Below are 12,436 nucleotides of genomic sequence, written 5' to 3'. Positions count from 1 at the left end.
GTGGCCACCCTTCGCACTCGGTACTGAGGCGTACTGAAAGTTACAGAGCTCAGAGACTCCACTCCGCGACCGGCAGCTTTGCTGGCCACTTGGTCTCGTTAGTCGTAAAAGCAAAGTATCTACATCAAGCGAGCACAACAATAACTTCAAATGAGCATTATAATAAATTTTTCAAATAATCGCTTGAAAAGTGGAAAATTCTCAACCCCAGTGGAGATGTTGGTCTCCTGTTTCCATCTTGGTCCCGAATGCACTTCAACTTAATGTTTGCTTAAAGAATTAGTTGGCAAAGCTGAAGTGAACAACTTTGAAAGTTATGAGTAGTTATGAAGAGCAGCGGAATTCGACGATGCGATTAAGATCTGGCAGTGCTAATAGCTTTCTTTGAGATCCCATTACGGGAGGGACTAAAATCTGTACCCACATAAGCAAAACCTCTGGTGTAAGGGATGAATCCATGGATGAACGTTTGATGGGAGTAAGGGGTATCTGATAGTCGTTGAGGAATTCAAGCACCGTCAAGCTTTTTACTTTTTTTTAACAAATTAACAAATCCAAACTTAGTTATTCAAATGAGACGGTAGATGCAGCCACTCCAATAATGTTGTTTGTGCGCCCTAAGGGGATGAGTTCGGAATTACAACCGACCACAAATGTTGTTCCTTCCGCTTCCTATTTCCTTACCCTACAAATTATTTATTTCTTGGAGTGGGGATATTGCACTTTTTGGTGGAATAGCCGCAAGCTTGATTTGTAAGCGCAGTGCATACCATGTGGCTGCTGTCCACGCGTGGGGGTGTCCTCGCGCGTTTTGGCCGGAATTCCCAGCACTTAATGAGTTATATTTTGTTGTATTATTTCGGATACTGGCTCTCACATACTGCAGCAAGGAATTTTTAATTAATGCAACGCAACCCATTCGCATTTTCTAACGGCACTGTTCTCGGTTTCATATAGTTTATTTATGACTTTTTTTAATGCAAACTATTTGGGCGGGTTTGGGGTAAGTACTGAAATTTGTGACATTTCCATAAGACCAGCTATTCCGTAGCAGCTTGTCACAAGCCTGAGGCGCTTACGAATTTCTAATTAGCGGTCTCTGTCCGGGTTTCCAAATTGCAGAAAAAGGCCAAGAAAGTGGCGAGGAGTTGTAGTACTTTAAAATGAAGCTACTTAATTGAACATTATATTGTACTACTCACTTTTTGGCCAGTATTTTTCCACATGTCCCACACTGATATTTTGGATTTGTTTGTTCAACTTTTTTTTTTGCAAATTGTTTCTTGTCCTGATCACCTGCTTTGGCATGCTTCGTGATTATGTGGTTCTTGAGGTTGTGTCTTCTGGCAAATTTCTGAAGGCACTCCGCGCATTCAAAAATTTTTTCGTTGGTGTGGTTCCTTAGGTGAGCCCTAAGGGAGTGCTTTTTGAAGTTCTTCGGGCACAAGGGGCACTGCAGAAGTTCGTTTTTCCCAATTCCGGAAGACCGTGTGTGAAAAATGCGGTGATAAACTAGATCGGACTCATACTGAGATTGGAAGCGACACTGATCGCAGGAGTAGACTGCTTTCTTTTGAGCAAGGAATTGATCAGCGGGGGATGAGGTGCTGGCCAGAGGTTGACAGCTGCGTGTGTGTCTTCCGAGTGCCTGAGCAGATTCAAAGCTTGTTCCGCAGCTCAAACACAAATGATTATGCGCTGAATGAGCTTCTGCTTGATGTTGGGTTAGGCTTTGAGGCGACTCAAACGCTTTTCTGCAACTCGCGCATTTCGCGGTTATGTCCCCACTCTTCTTGACGGGTGGACTAGGAGCTGCTTCCTCTAGGACTTCTCTCAGCATGTGTTCAATTTCGTTTTCGGGTTGCAAAATGGGCATTTGAGCTCTGGCCTTTTGCTTATGTTCCATCAAGCTTCTATGACGTCGCGCCTCCAAAGAGGTCTCAAACTCTAATCGGCAGATGGCACAGAAATACCTTGCCAGGAGGTGTGTATGCTTCTTATGACGTTGAAGAGCTAAACGAGATTTCTGTGAGGATCCACACAAATCGCATCGAAACCTACTCTGGTATTCATCGGCTGCAGTCCCCGTAAGAGCAAATCCTGGATGCTCAGAGATAAAGTGTCGACGTAGCTGGACGTTGTATAAGAACTCCATTCCACACCTGGAGCACTGGAGCTGTCTTCTCTGGGCTATACATATGGGAACCGATCTATTGAGCGCTAAGAGCACATCCTTATGAGATGAATCCAGCAAATGAAGCAACATGGCATTATTAGTGTTGGAGTCAAACTGACAAAAGGCACACCAAAAAGTTCCCCCCAGTCTCTTTGTCAGCTCCAAGTGCTCGTGGGACTGCCAATGATGAAGAAAGGTTTCCTCAGTGTTGGCATAGAATCTACAGGGCATGCACTGAAAAGGAGATTGCCTCACTATGCTTCCCATATGCTTAAGTATTTCCTGCAGGCAGTTTTGCCTTTTGATTCGACTCTGCTGTTGGAGTCTTCTGAAATGGTAATGGGAGATTAAATGCTTGCCCATTAAATGTCTTGCCATCGTGTGTCGGCATAGATCGCATCGCAGAAGATGTGCTCTCCTCTGCCGTTTTGGTGGCTTTGCTTCTTTTTTGTCCTCTTCGCCTTTTATTAAGAAGTCCTTGCTCAGGGTAAGTTCCCTGCCCAGAGTAGCCTGCTCCAACTCGCACTCTGCTTCAGCTCTCTTGATGTGGTAGGCACTCTTCAAATGTTGGTCATAGTACAAGCGACTTTTCAGTCGCCTGCAGCAGATGTTGCACCAATAACTCACTCCCGGCTGGTTCAGCTTAGTAAGATCTATATTTTCGCGGTACTCCAACTGTTTGCTACCCGGAACCCATTTGCCTTTAGTGTGGTCCGCTGGAGGGTGGGTGTAGTTCTCCTCAGGGGGCTCATCCCAACTGGGCGAGAGGCGTTCTATATGTGGATGTCGTAGCTGCGGCCGCTGCTCCGGTTTCCACTTGCCACCTGTGTGACTGGCGGGCACAATGGGCGGCGAGTGACGCCTGACATCGTACTCTTCCTGATCTTCTTCTGCATCAAATTCCTCGTGCTCATCCTCATCCTCTTCCTCTTCACTCGCTTCTGGTGACTCATGGTCAAAGTGAAGCGGCTTGAACACCGTCTCATCGTGCTCCCTCACTGCTTTCAGCAAGGGATCGCCAGCTGGCGCGGACCAGGTCTCTTCTTTGCCTCGTTCTTGACGGGCCACCGATCCTATTTTTCCACCCGTGGCGACACTCTGCAGTTGTAGGGACGAAAAGAAGAGATCGGCTCCCAGTTCGTACGGAACATCATAAGCTTCCGTCAAGGACTTTGAGGTCTTTCCTCCATGACTGGCGGCTGTCTTGCGGAGGTAACTACTTGGGGCCTCCGGTTCCGCGAACTGGAAGCCATCATATGTGTGATCCAAATTGTTGCTACTGATAATCGTCGGCGACACTTGAGGGCCAGAGGAGGTTCTTGCTCGTCCATCGGGTTTTGGCGAAACATTTTGCTTTTCTGTAATAACGCAGTTCTGTTTTCGATGCTCGATGTATTTTGTGAGTCCAAGCATGGTGGCATTGCACCTAATGCACAGATGAGTGTCCTCTAAATGGTCGGCGTTCATGGTTACCTGAGAAAGGAAAAGCAAAATTTAGATTACAAAATCTGCACACCTAGAAAATAAACAATGGTAGATCTTCAGTTAGCGTCTTAAAATGAAGTAAGCTAAACTATAATATCAAATGTGTTATGGCAGTGATTTTTTGCTCCACCATTTGTGCATTATCGGATATTATTTTCATAGGATTGCACTTTGAAAGGTTCGAACTCAGAACGCGTAGGCTTTTTTATGCTTTTCTGTTTCTGCGGTACGTACCTTACGAGTTCGCCTTATGGTTTTGAAATACGAACAACAATAATCTAGAATACGCCGCAAATCTAATGCGTTTTTAAGCCCGGCTTTGCCCAATATCTAATCATTTTGCAGGTATCCAGGTCACTAAGCTTTCTGGCCAATTCCTCTTCAAGGGAGCATTAAATGAACTCACAGTATTTTCAGTCCGCTTTGCCATTGGCTCGAGACTCGCTCCTGACCCCTCAGACCCGCGTCACAACTACAGTCGTGGCCACCGCAGCGTTGACATAGCCGTGTCTGTAACTCACGTCCTGTACTCCGCGCTCCACGCTCCACGCTCCACGCTCCACGTTACGTATCCGACAGTTGTCCGCCTGTCCTGTGTGTTGCGGCTTGTCAGAAACGAAGTTTATGGCGTCTGTGCTGCATCCGTGTAAGCGCTCTGCTGCTGCTGCTGCTGCTGCCGCCCCGCAGCTGTCTCCCTCCTCGAGTCCTGCTGCCCCTTTCCGGCCCTTCAGAGATGCTAAATGTAAAAGTGTCATTTCCGCCACATGTGAACGCGATGAACGATGCGTCGAAGTCGACGTTGACGCCAGAAACTCCGATGTTGCTGCTGGGCTGCCGGGCTGCCGCTTTGTTGTCGTCTCGGTTGTTAATAATTTTAGCGCACAATTGCAGCGACACCAATCGCTGGCAGCAGTTGGCGTGGAATTCACCCAAACGAGGCCCATGTCTGAGGTTAAATACGAAAAACATAACAATTCCGACGCATAACCTCGTTCCACTGCCGTTTCTGCGCCCGGGCGATATGGATCCATGTGGGAATGCGGGACATGCGATAGGGCTTATATGGGGGGTGGGCCCTGCCGAACATCCGCGATTGTCGCCCTCATCCGTCTAACAAGAAAGGGCCATATTGGCCAAACCACCACCCACATGATGGCTCTGTGAGTGATAAACGAACATTTGCTTAACAATTAACATGCTGGCAGTAGCACATGAGGCGCCTAAAAATATGGCCTATGTTGCTCCAACAGCCGTGGCAATTTTATAGCGTTAATTATTTGAAGGTGTGGTTCCCGGAAATTCCTAGCTGCAGATATTCGGTTGTTAATCGTGCGTTAAGAAGCATTTTGTGTTTAAATTGAGTGCTTTTAGCGGAGACTTGGTTGGACTCTCTGAGCCAAACTGATAATGGTGCTAGTTGCCACGGCTATATTAAGGAATTAAATCATAAAGGCAGCTTCAGTGCTGAATAGCAACATTTTCCCATTATTTGCATTTGTGACTACGTACGACATGGACGTCGCCAATTCGAGCCCCAGCCCTAACCCCAACCCAAGCCCAAGCCCAAACCCAAGCCCAAACCGAACCAGATCCAAGCGAATCCGCGCCAGAACCATCGCCAGCCTCTGCGTCATCAACAACAATAAAAGCAATGGGGCAATAGCGAAACAACAAATAACATGACAATATTGTTGCTGTTGTTACACTAATGCTGTTGTTGTTCGAGGACATCATCGGCAAACACTGCACAACACAGTTGAGGAAGGAAACCGTACGCTGGGATGCCAATGGGAGACACGAGGGATCCTCGTGGTTGTTTGATTCGAAAATTGAGTTTAAGCGGGACAAATAAAAATAAGAATGAAAATAGAATAGAAATGGAAAAGAACATAGAACGTAGAGCGTAGAGCGTAGAACAACGGCAACAAGCCAGTCAGGCAAAGCGCAACCATTAAAAAGGAGTTATCACCCAATTTGGTACCACAAGCGCGAAATAGGGGGGCAAATGGCTGTTTGAATGTACAAGCCGTCGACGTCAGTTGGAACAGGAAAAATGTAGACATACTGTACAACAGCATTTGCTGTCAAATCCAAACAGTCTGCACGTAAGTGGACAGTTGGGCCAAGTGGACTTGATAGGACGTTCCTTTTAAGTGGATAACAAAGTATTTAATTAAAAGTATGGGTATTGGCGCGATTTGTGGTGCTGTATTAAAAATGTGCACTTCAAAAACGAGGCTTTGTAATCGCTGTCCGCCACAAAGGATAATATATGTCTTTTAAAAAGGTTAAAATTCAGGTTTAAGCACCCCAAAACCGAGTGTATATTGGAAGAATGGCAAATATTATTTGGAAAACCAATAAGTATAGTATAATCGGGGGTTAACATCCTACACAGGAAATCGTTTGCTCCTTGGGGAAAATGAACACCTTTGTTAATTTGTATAACTCAAATGTATAAACGCTTGCAAATAAAAGTTCACGGTCCTTACTCCAAGTGATTCTCTTTGGCGTCACTTACCTGAAGTCTAAAAATAAACCAAAAACGAAAACAGGTCAAAAATACTTAATTTGATGGAGCTTAAGTGGAGTGTCATAAATATATCGATTTAATGGTACAAACTGCAAAAATTCATTGCCATGAAGGCAACCTGGCAGCTTGACAAACGTCATCAAAAAATTTTACGACCACTCTTTCATGAACGGACCAAATAAAAAAATTATATGCCACATAAGCCTGATGACCGTCCAGCGAATCGCTATGCACTCAACAGGTACCTCCTGACCAACCCAGATTCACGATACCTGGGTCCAGATCCCGAGTCTTCATGAGTGGCATCTGCCGGTATGTCGCATCTCTTTGCCAACGACTGTAAAACAGCGAGGGGGAAATTCAATTGGAAATTAAAAATGCCTGGCAGCTGATGGGCAGAAATACGGAGATGCAAATAATAATAAATTCGGTGTCATAAATTATGGCACATCGTAAACGAGAATATGCTAATCGATTGCATTAATCCGTTAATGACGGTAATTAGTTCTTTGTTTCGGTCGTAGAAGTATACTTGGCTTTTTTTTATATGTTATAGGAATATTTCAGAAAGAAGGAAACCCAAGTATTAAAATTACTAAATTCTTTTGTTTTTATAATAGAATACAAACAAACTCCGATAAATATACTTGGGTAGACCCCGAAAATATGTAAATTAATAAACAAGATATAGTGCTATAGTCGAGCTCCCCGACTATCAGATACCCGTTACTCAGCTAGTGCAATTTCGAACGGGAAATTTCATAAAATTTCAAAAAGTTAAAAAATGAAAAATATTTAAATTCTGTTCAATAGTGTGGGCGTGACAGTTTTGGGCGGTAAACGATTTTTGGAAAATCGATGGAAATACACAAGACTAATAAAGAAATTAAAAAATAGGCAAACATTTTTCAAAGGTGTAGGCGTTAGAGTAGGCGTGGCAACATTTGAACACACTTGAGCTGCATGCTTAATCTCAACATTCTAGCTTTTGTAGTTCCTGAGATCGAGGCGTTCATACGGACAGACGGACGGACAGACGGACATGGCCAGATCGACTTGGCTTTTGATCCTGATCAAGAATATATATACTTATAGGGTCGGAAACGTTTCTTTCTGCCTGTTACGTACTTTCAAACGAATCAGTATACCCTTTTAGTCTACGAGTAACGGGTATAATAATTATCCTGATAGACCGTATCGCAATCTATCCTCGAGCCATTAGCATACAATATAATGTCAGGACCAGACAAACCACGAAATCGAACCGAACGTACGAATGGAATTAAGTGCAAATCGTTAACAATAATTTAGCGGGGGGATCAGACTAGTTTGCATTTATGGCAAAAACGATCGTACATTTAAACGGGCATATTTCACGCCGCTCGTTCGATCTGTGCGCACCAGCAACTCTGATCTCTGCCCACGACGAATTCATAAAGTATCTTACGCTTTTAATGGTTTCTGAGTTACAAGCTGACCGAGTGGGATCTTTAAGGCTGATTTCCCTGCGTCTCGCAGCAGGTACAATGCAACAATTTGGCGGCAACTTATGACAGAACACCCGTCGCAAATAAACTCAAATCGCACCACAGAGGCCTTCGTACGCATTTAAATTATGAATATTACCAAATGGGTCAATTCGAAATAAATATGCAGTGGTCTTGGCGATCCCTAGTCTCTCGAGCGCACCTCTTCGAATTGGCCAAATAGAGTTGTCTCTGACGCAATTTCTCATGGAGCTGGCCAACACTTATCCGCGCTCCCTTTCTGGCCATGATCCCCGTCTACTTTGTCTTGCAATGGGTCGGCTTCGTCGGTTATATCGCGCATGCATCTGATAATCTATGCGCAATTAGCGGTGTACATCAGATTTAGAGTTCTGATTGCTTTTGCCTTTTCTTTATCTGCCTGTGAGTCCGACCGATTATTGGCCGTAAATATGATATGAAATTTGCTATTATTCTCTTCCTTAATCTGTCGGAGTGGCTCATCAGCTGAATGTTTGTAAGACACTCAGAATATGCAATATAATTCACAGGCAAGGCGGTGAACTTGTGAGGGTTGTATTTATTTCATGGACACTCGCCATATTTGTTATCGCTGTGGACTTTAGATCATGGAATTATCACAAGAATACTAAATAATACTACTACTACAAAATAAAGTTATAGCTTCGTTCTACTTGTTTTATACCGTTAAGTGTGGAGTAAAAGAAAAGTCTATCCGTCGGCATATCGGGCACTAATAACTAATATATTTTTCATCGGGATGCCAAGTCCGTCTTTCCGTCCGTTTGTCTGTCCGTCCGTATGAACGTCGAGACCTCAGGAATTATGAAAGCTAGAAAGTTGAGGAAAGCTAGAAAGTAGGTATGCAGATTTCAGAGACATAGACGCCGCGGAAGTTTGTTTAATGATGTATCACGCCCACTCTACCGCCCAAGAAATGCCACGCCTACTCCTTTGAGAAATGTGGTATTTTTTCATTTTTTATTAGTGTTGTAAATTTTCATCGATTTGCCAAAAATCGTTTTGCCACGCACACTCTAGCGCCCACAAACCGTCAAAAACTGTCACGCCCACACTTTTGAAACAAATTTTAAAATTGTTTTTTTTTTCGTTTTTTAATTGTTATTCCAGATAATCGACATTCCAGAAAATTTTACAATTTCTCGTTCGCACTTCACCTTGCCGAGTAACGGATATTCGATAGTCGGGGACCTCGATTATAGCATTTTCTGTCGTTTTCTTGTGGTTTTCCATTACTTAAAAATCCCCAAGTTCTTGTGATGATCTCTTCCAGAAGCGCCCACCATAAAGACTCAATTCAAATAATAATATATCCATCACTTAAAGGGACGTTAGTCCCACTAAATGCATCCGGCTATGCATAGGGCTTTAAGTGCTCGATTTCTGAAGCTGAGGTTTCGGCTGTAGATCGCCACATGAAACCATGACTGTTCCGTGGGCGTAGCAGATAAATCCTTGTTAAGTGGCTCCCGTTAATGCAGCGCGCTTCCGTTTTTTTGTTTTTGACGCGTGGGTTCATTTTCAACTTGAAACTGATGATATCATTAGGAGGTTTTGTTTTTCAGTAGCATAACTGGCAGAGTGTGATATTTTTGACTTCAACTACGTTTTTGTTTGCAATGTGCTATGTCGTCCTATTGTCAGTTGTCAACAAATTCTCGATGATGATGTCCATTAAACTTCGCCGGGGGCAATCAACCAAGCAGGGCAAACCACAAGGGAAAACCTAACAAAAACGGGTTTCATTTTTAATTAAATGCTGTGTTTCGCCAACTTGGTACGCGTACAGTGTTCATAAAATTAAATTTTATGTTTTGGCAGTCATCTTTGAACGAACATTTGAAATAGTTAAGTCAATTAAAGCTCAAGTGACCCGCTGGCTTTTAGTAAGAAAATCACTTAAGCGCGTTTGCCGAATTTACGACTATATGGCGTTTGGATGAGTGGGTGGGGATCGTAATCGTTTTTATGACCTGGCAGCTCTTAGTAACCTGTAAATATGATTTAAAGACGTAAGAATCAGGAATGCCACTATTTGTATACCCTTGCTGAGCGTATATTGATTTCAGTCAGAAGATTACAACGCACTGACATTTGCGAGCCGTTCTTACGCAAACAAGTCCACTCCGTTTTAAAACTATCTGCATAAAACTTTCCCGTGCCCAAAACTGTCAAAAGGTAAAATGTTGAGGGCATGCGGCTTCAATAGACATAGACGCAGCGAAAGTTTGTTTCTAAATGTTGCCACGCCCAATCTAACGCCCACAAACCGCCCAAAACTGTTACGCTCACACTTTTGAAAAATGTTTAATTTTTAGCTGAAGAACGGGTATCTGATAGTCGGGGAACTCGACAATGGTATTTTCTCTTGTTGATTTTAAAGCGTATTCGAACAACAGTAGAAACATTATGAAAATAATTTAAAAATAATATAAAAGAAATAACTTGGTTATTTTAGATCATAAATAAGTTTTTATTCGGAATATATAATTTTTTCAAATAAATAAATATTGCAAGGATAAATAGGTTTCAGCTTGCTGAAGCTAGTGTTCCTCTTTAATACTATATAACATAAGTATTAAGTATTAACATAAGGAGTCAGTATAGTTAGGAAGCAATGACTTTGAAAAAAAGTTGCTAACAACATTGACCGAATTTTAACTTAAAGACTTCGCTTGACTTTTTTCGTTTTTTTGAATAGGACTGGTTTTTTGATAGCCAAAATAAAACTTTTGGCAAGTTTTAGTGAATAAAAGTTCTCAAGTTTCCCATTCCAGAATGTGAACACTTTATAGCGCTGAAAATGCTTCCACTTACATGTTAACTCTAAAAAGGAGTTTTGCGTACTCAACAATCCAGACCACATATTATGAATGTATATCTCTGTTTACGTTAGCCTTTTGCATATGTTAATAAGACATTCATCGCAAGTCAAATACAGAACAACGTGGCAAGGTGTGCGATATTGGCCAAAGGGTCCGTAAATCAGAGCCAAAGAAGCATTTTAAAGAATCTATAAATATGTGTTTAATTGACGCCGGCTGCACATAAAATAGGAATTAAGAAAGCGTTAAATCTTTTGGAGACTCAGCACCACAAACACAACCAGGCTGATAAGGTACTGACCCGGGAGGAGCGGGGTATGGGTGCCATCATAAAAAGCATAATTACGGGCATTTGTGCTAATGTGACTCTCTGGCCGCAGGCGTTGGCAGAACACTTCTTATCACGACGGTAGGTTGTGATTTGAGGAAGGACGTGGCGGTTTGGGAAGGGAATAATGTTCGCTGATGCTAGACGCCGCCACAAGGCTGAGCTCTCGCATAAATCACTCATTATGAGGCGTAATTAATGCGACTATATGGCGACCTTAATTTTGTATAAATCATCAGATTAAAACCAATGCCTAGCATTCATGGTTTCTGTAAGGAACAGATGTTGGGAAATTCTCTGTATCGGCAAATTGAATGAGCTTCGCCCATGTTTGCCCAGATGGGCTAATGATGTCATTCCAAGGAATCGGATAATGTTAATGGGGGAAATAAGACGGAAGGAAAAGGAGTTAGGACCAAACCAAAGCCGAAAAAACACTTTTCGATTTTAGTGCTTTAACAAATGCGTGGGAATACAAAATTGCATTATCATTTTAATTTGATCATCCGCCGTTAATAATAATTTAATTAAAAAATATATTCTGCAAAATTGGCTAAAGAACAGAGTGGTATTTCATAATTTCTTTTATTCAACCATTTTCATAAATATATTATATATAACATTTGTTTTAACTATTTACTTTCTTCCCCTTAGGGGCTGCTATGTTCATCGGCCTTCTACTTCCTACATGTTCGATAGAAAAGCATCGACAATTCCCAAGCAGCAGAGCCGTTCTTGAATTTGAGATACAAATATCCCTAATAGAAGACGAACGGTCTCGGATTTTAGATTGTGGAAGAGGGGCGTTAGCGATAAATTTGAGCAAAATCGTTTGTTGTTTTTGCTTATAAAGTGTTGCAGCTTGATATATACAGCTTGATATGTGGAGTGTGCTTGCTTCGTAGTGCAAGCTTGCTTTTAAGTTTTTCTTAAACATTCTGAAGATTGAAATTAAGCATGCAGATTCTAAAAGGGCCCGAATATGTCAAGTTCGTCACGCCCACTCTAAGGCCCACAAATCGCCCAAAAGCCACGCACACAATTAGTTTTTAACGAATAGGGTGAACAAAAAATGTAATGCATACGAAATGAAATGCAGCGAAAAGCAAAAAATACTTGTTTTTAAATATTTTAAAATCCAGTCGGTTGCTGAGCACTGGTACTAACTTTCGATGGGATAGTGTTTTAAAACACTACGGACCAACTAGTTGACTCTCTTATTTAAGTAATAGAGAAGTTATATCTATTGAAGGTATTTTTAGCAAAAATGAATGCTGACACGGAATTGCTGAATATAATTTCCTTGTTAAATTTCTTATTAGGTTACAATTAGGAAATATTTATGGCCCTTTAAAATAGTGTTGTAAAATTCTCCGTCGTTAGCGTTGCCAATGTTGAAAAATAATGTTTTTGTTTAACTGGTCATTAATAAAAATAAATTATTTTCTTCCGACAGATTTAACAAAATAGATTTATATAAAATAGACAGATTTAATAATAAGCTCAAAGAATATTTCTCGTTTTTAAAACGCCTTCGACTGCTTGTTAACAACATTCGTT

General features: G+C 42.0%; 1 protein-coding gene across 3 annotated transcripts in view; it reads right to left on the bottom strand.

The window, feature by feature from the left end:
* LOC6548874 (zinc finger protein 43) overlaps positions 1-12,436 on the bottom strand; it is a 34,794-nt gene that overhangs the window by 8,400 nt on the left and 13,958 nt on the right. The window contains exons 1-2 of one of the 3 annotated variants that reach the window (XM_001973934.3): positions 4,183-4,289; positions 1,203-3,649 (exon numbers count right to left, since the gene is read on the bottom strand). In XM_001973934.3, coding sequence (XP_001973970.2) covers positions 1,203-3,643 — 2,441 coding nt within the window. In that variant the 5' untranslated portion in view covers positions 3,644-3,649; positions 4,183-4,289. Of the gene's footprint in view, positions 1-1,202; positions 3,650-4,067; positions 4,112-4,182; positions 4,290-12,436 lie in introns of those variants that run through there. The other 2 variants (XM_026983657.1, XM_026983656.1) reach the window with 2 other exon arrangements.

The sequence above is a fragment of the Drosophila erecta genome, unplaced genomic scaffold, assembly GCF_003286155.1.
Source record: "Drosophila erecta strain 14021-0224.00,06,07 unplaced genomic scaffold, DereRS2 tig00000975-arrow-arrow-pilon, whole genome shotgun sequence".
NCBI lineage: Eukaryota > Metazoa > Arthropoda > Insecta > Diptera > Drosophilidae > Drosophila > Drosophila erecta.
This window is presented reverse-complemented; position numbering and strand designations above follow the sequence as displayed.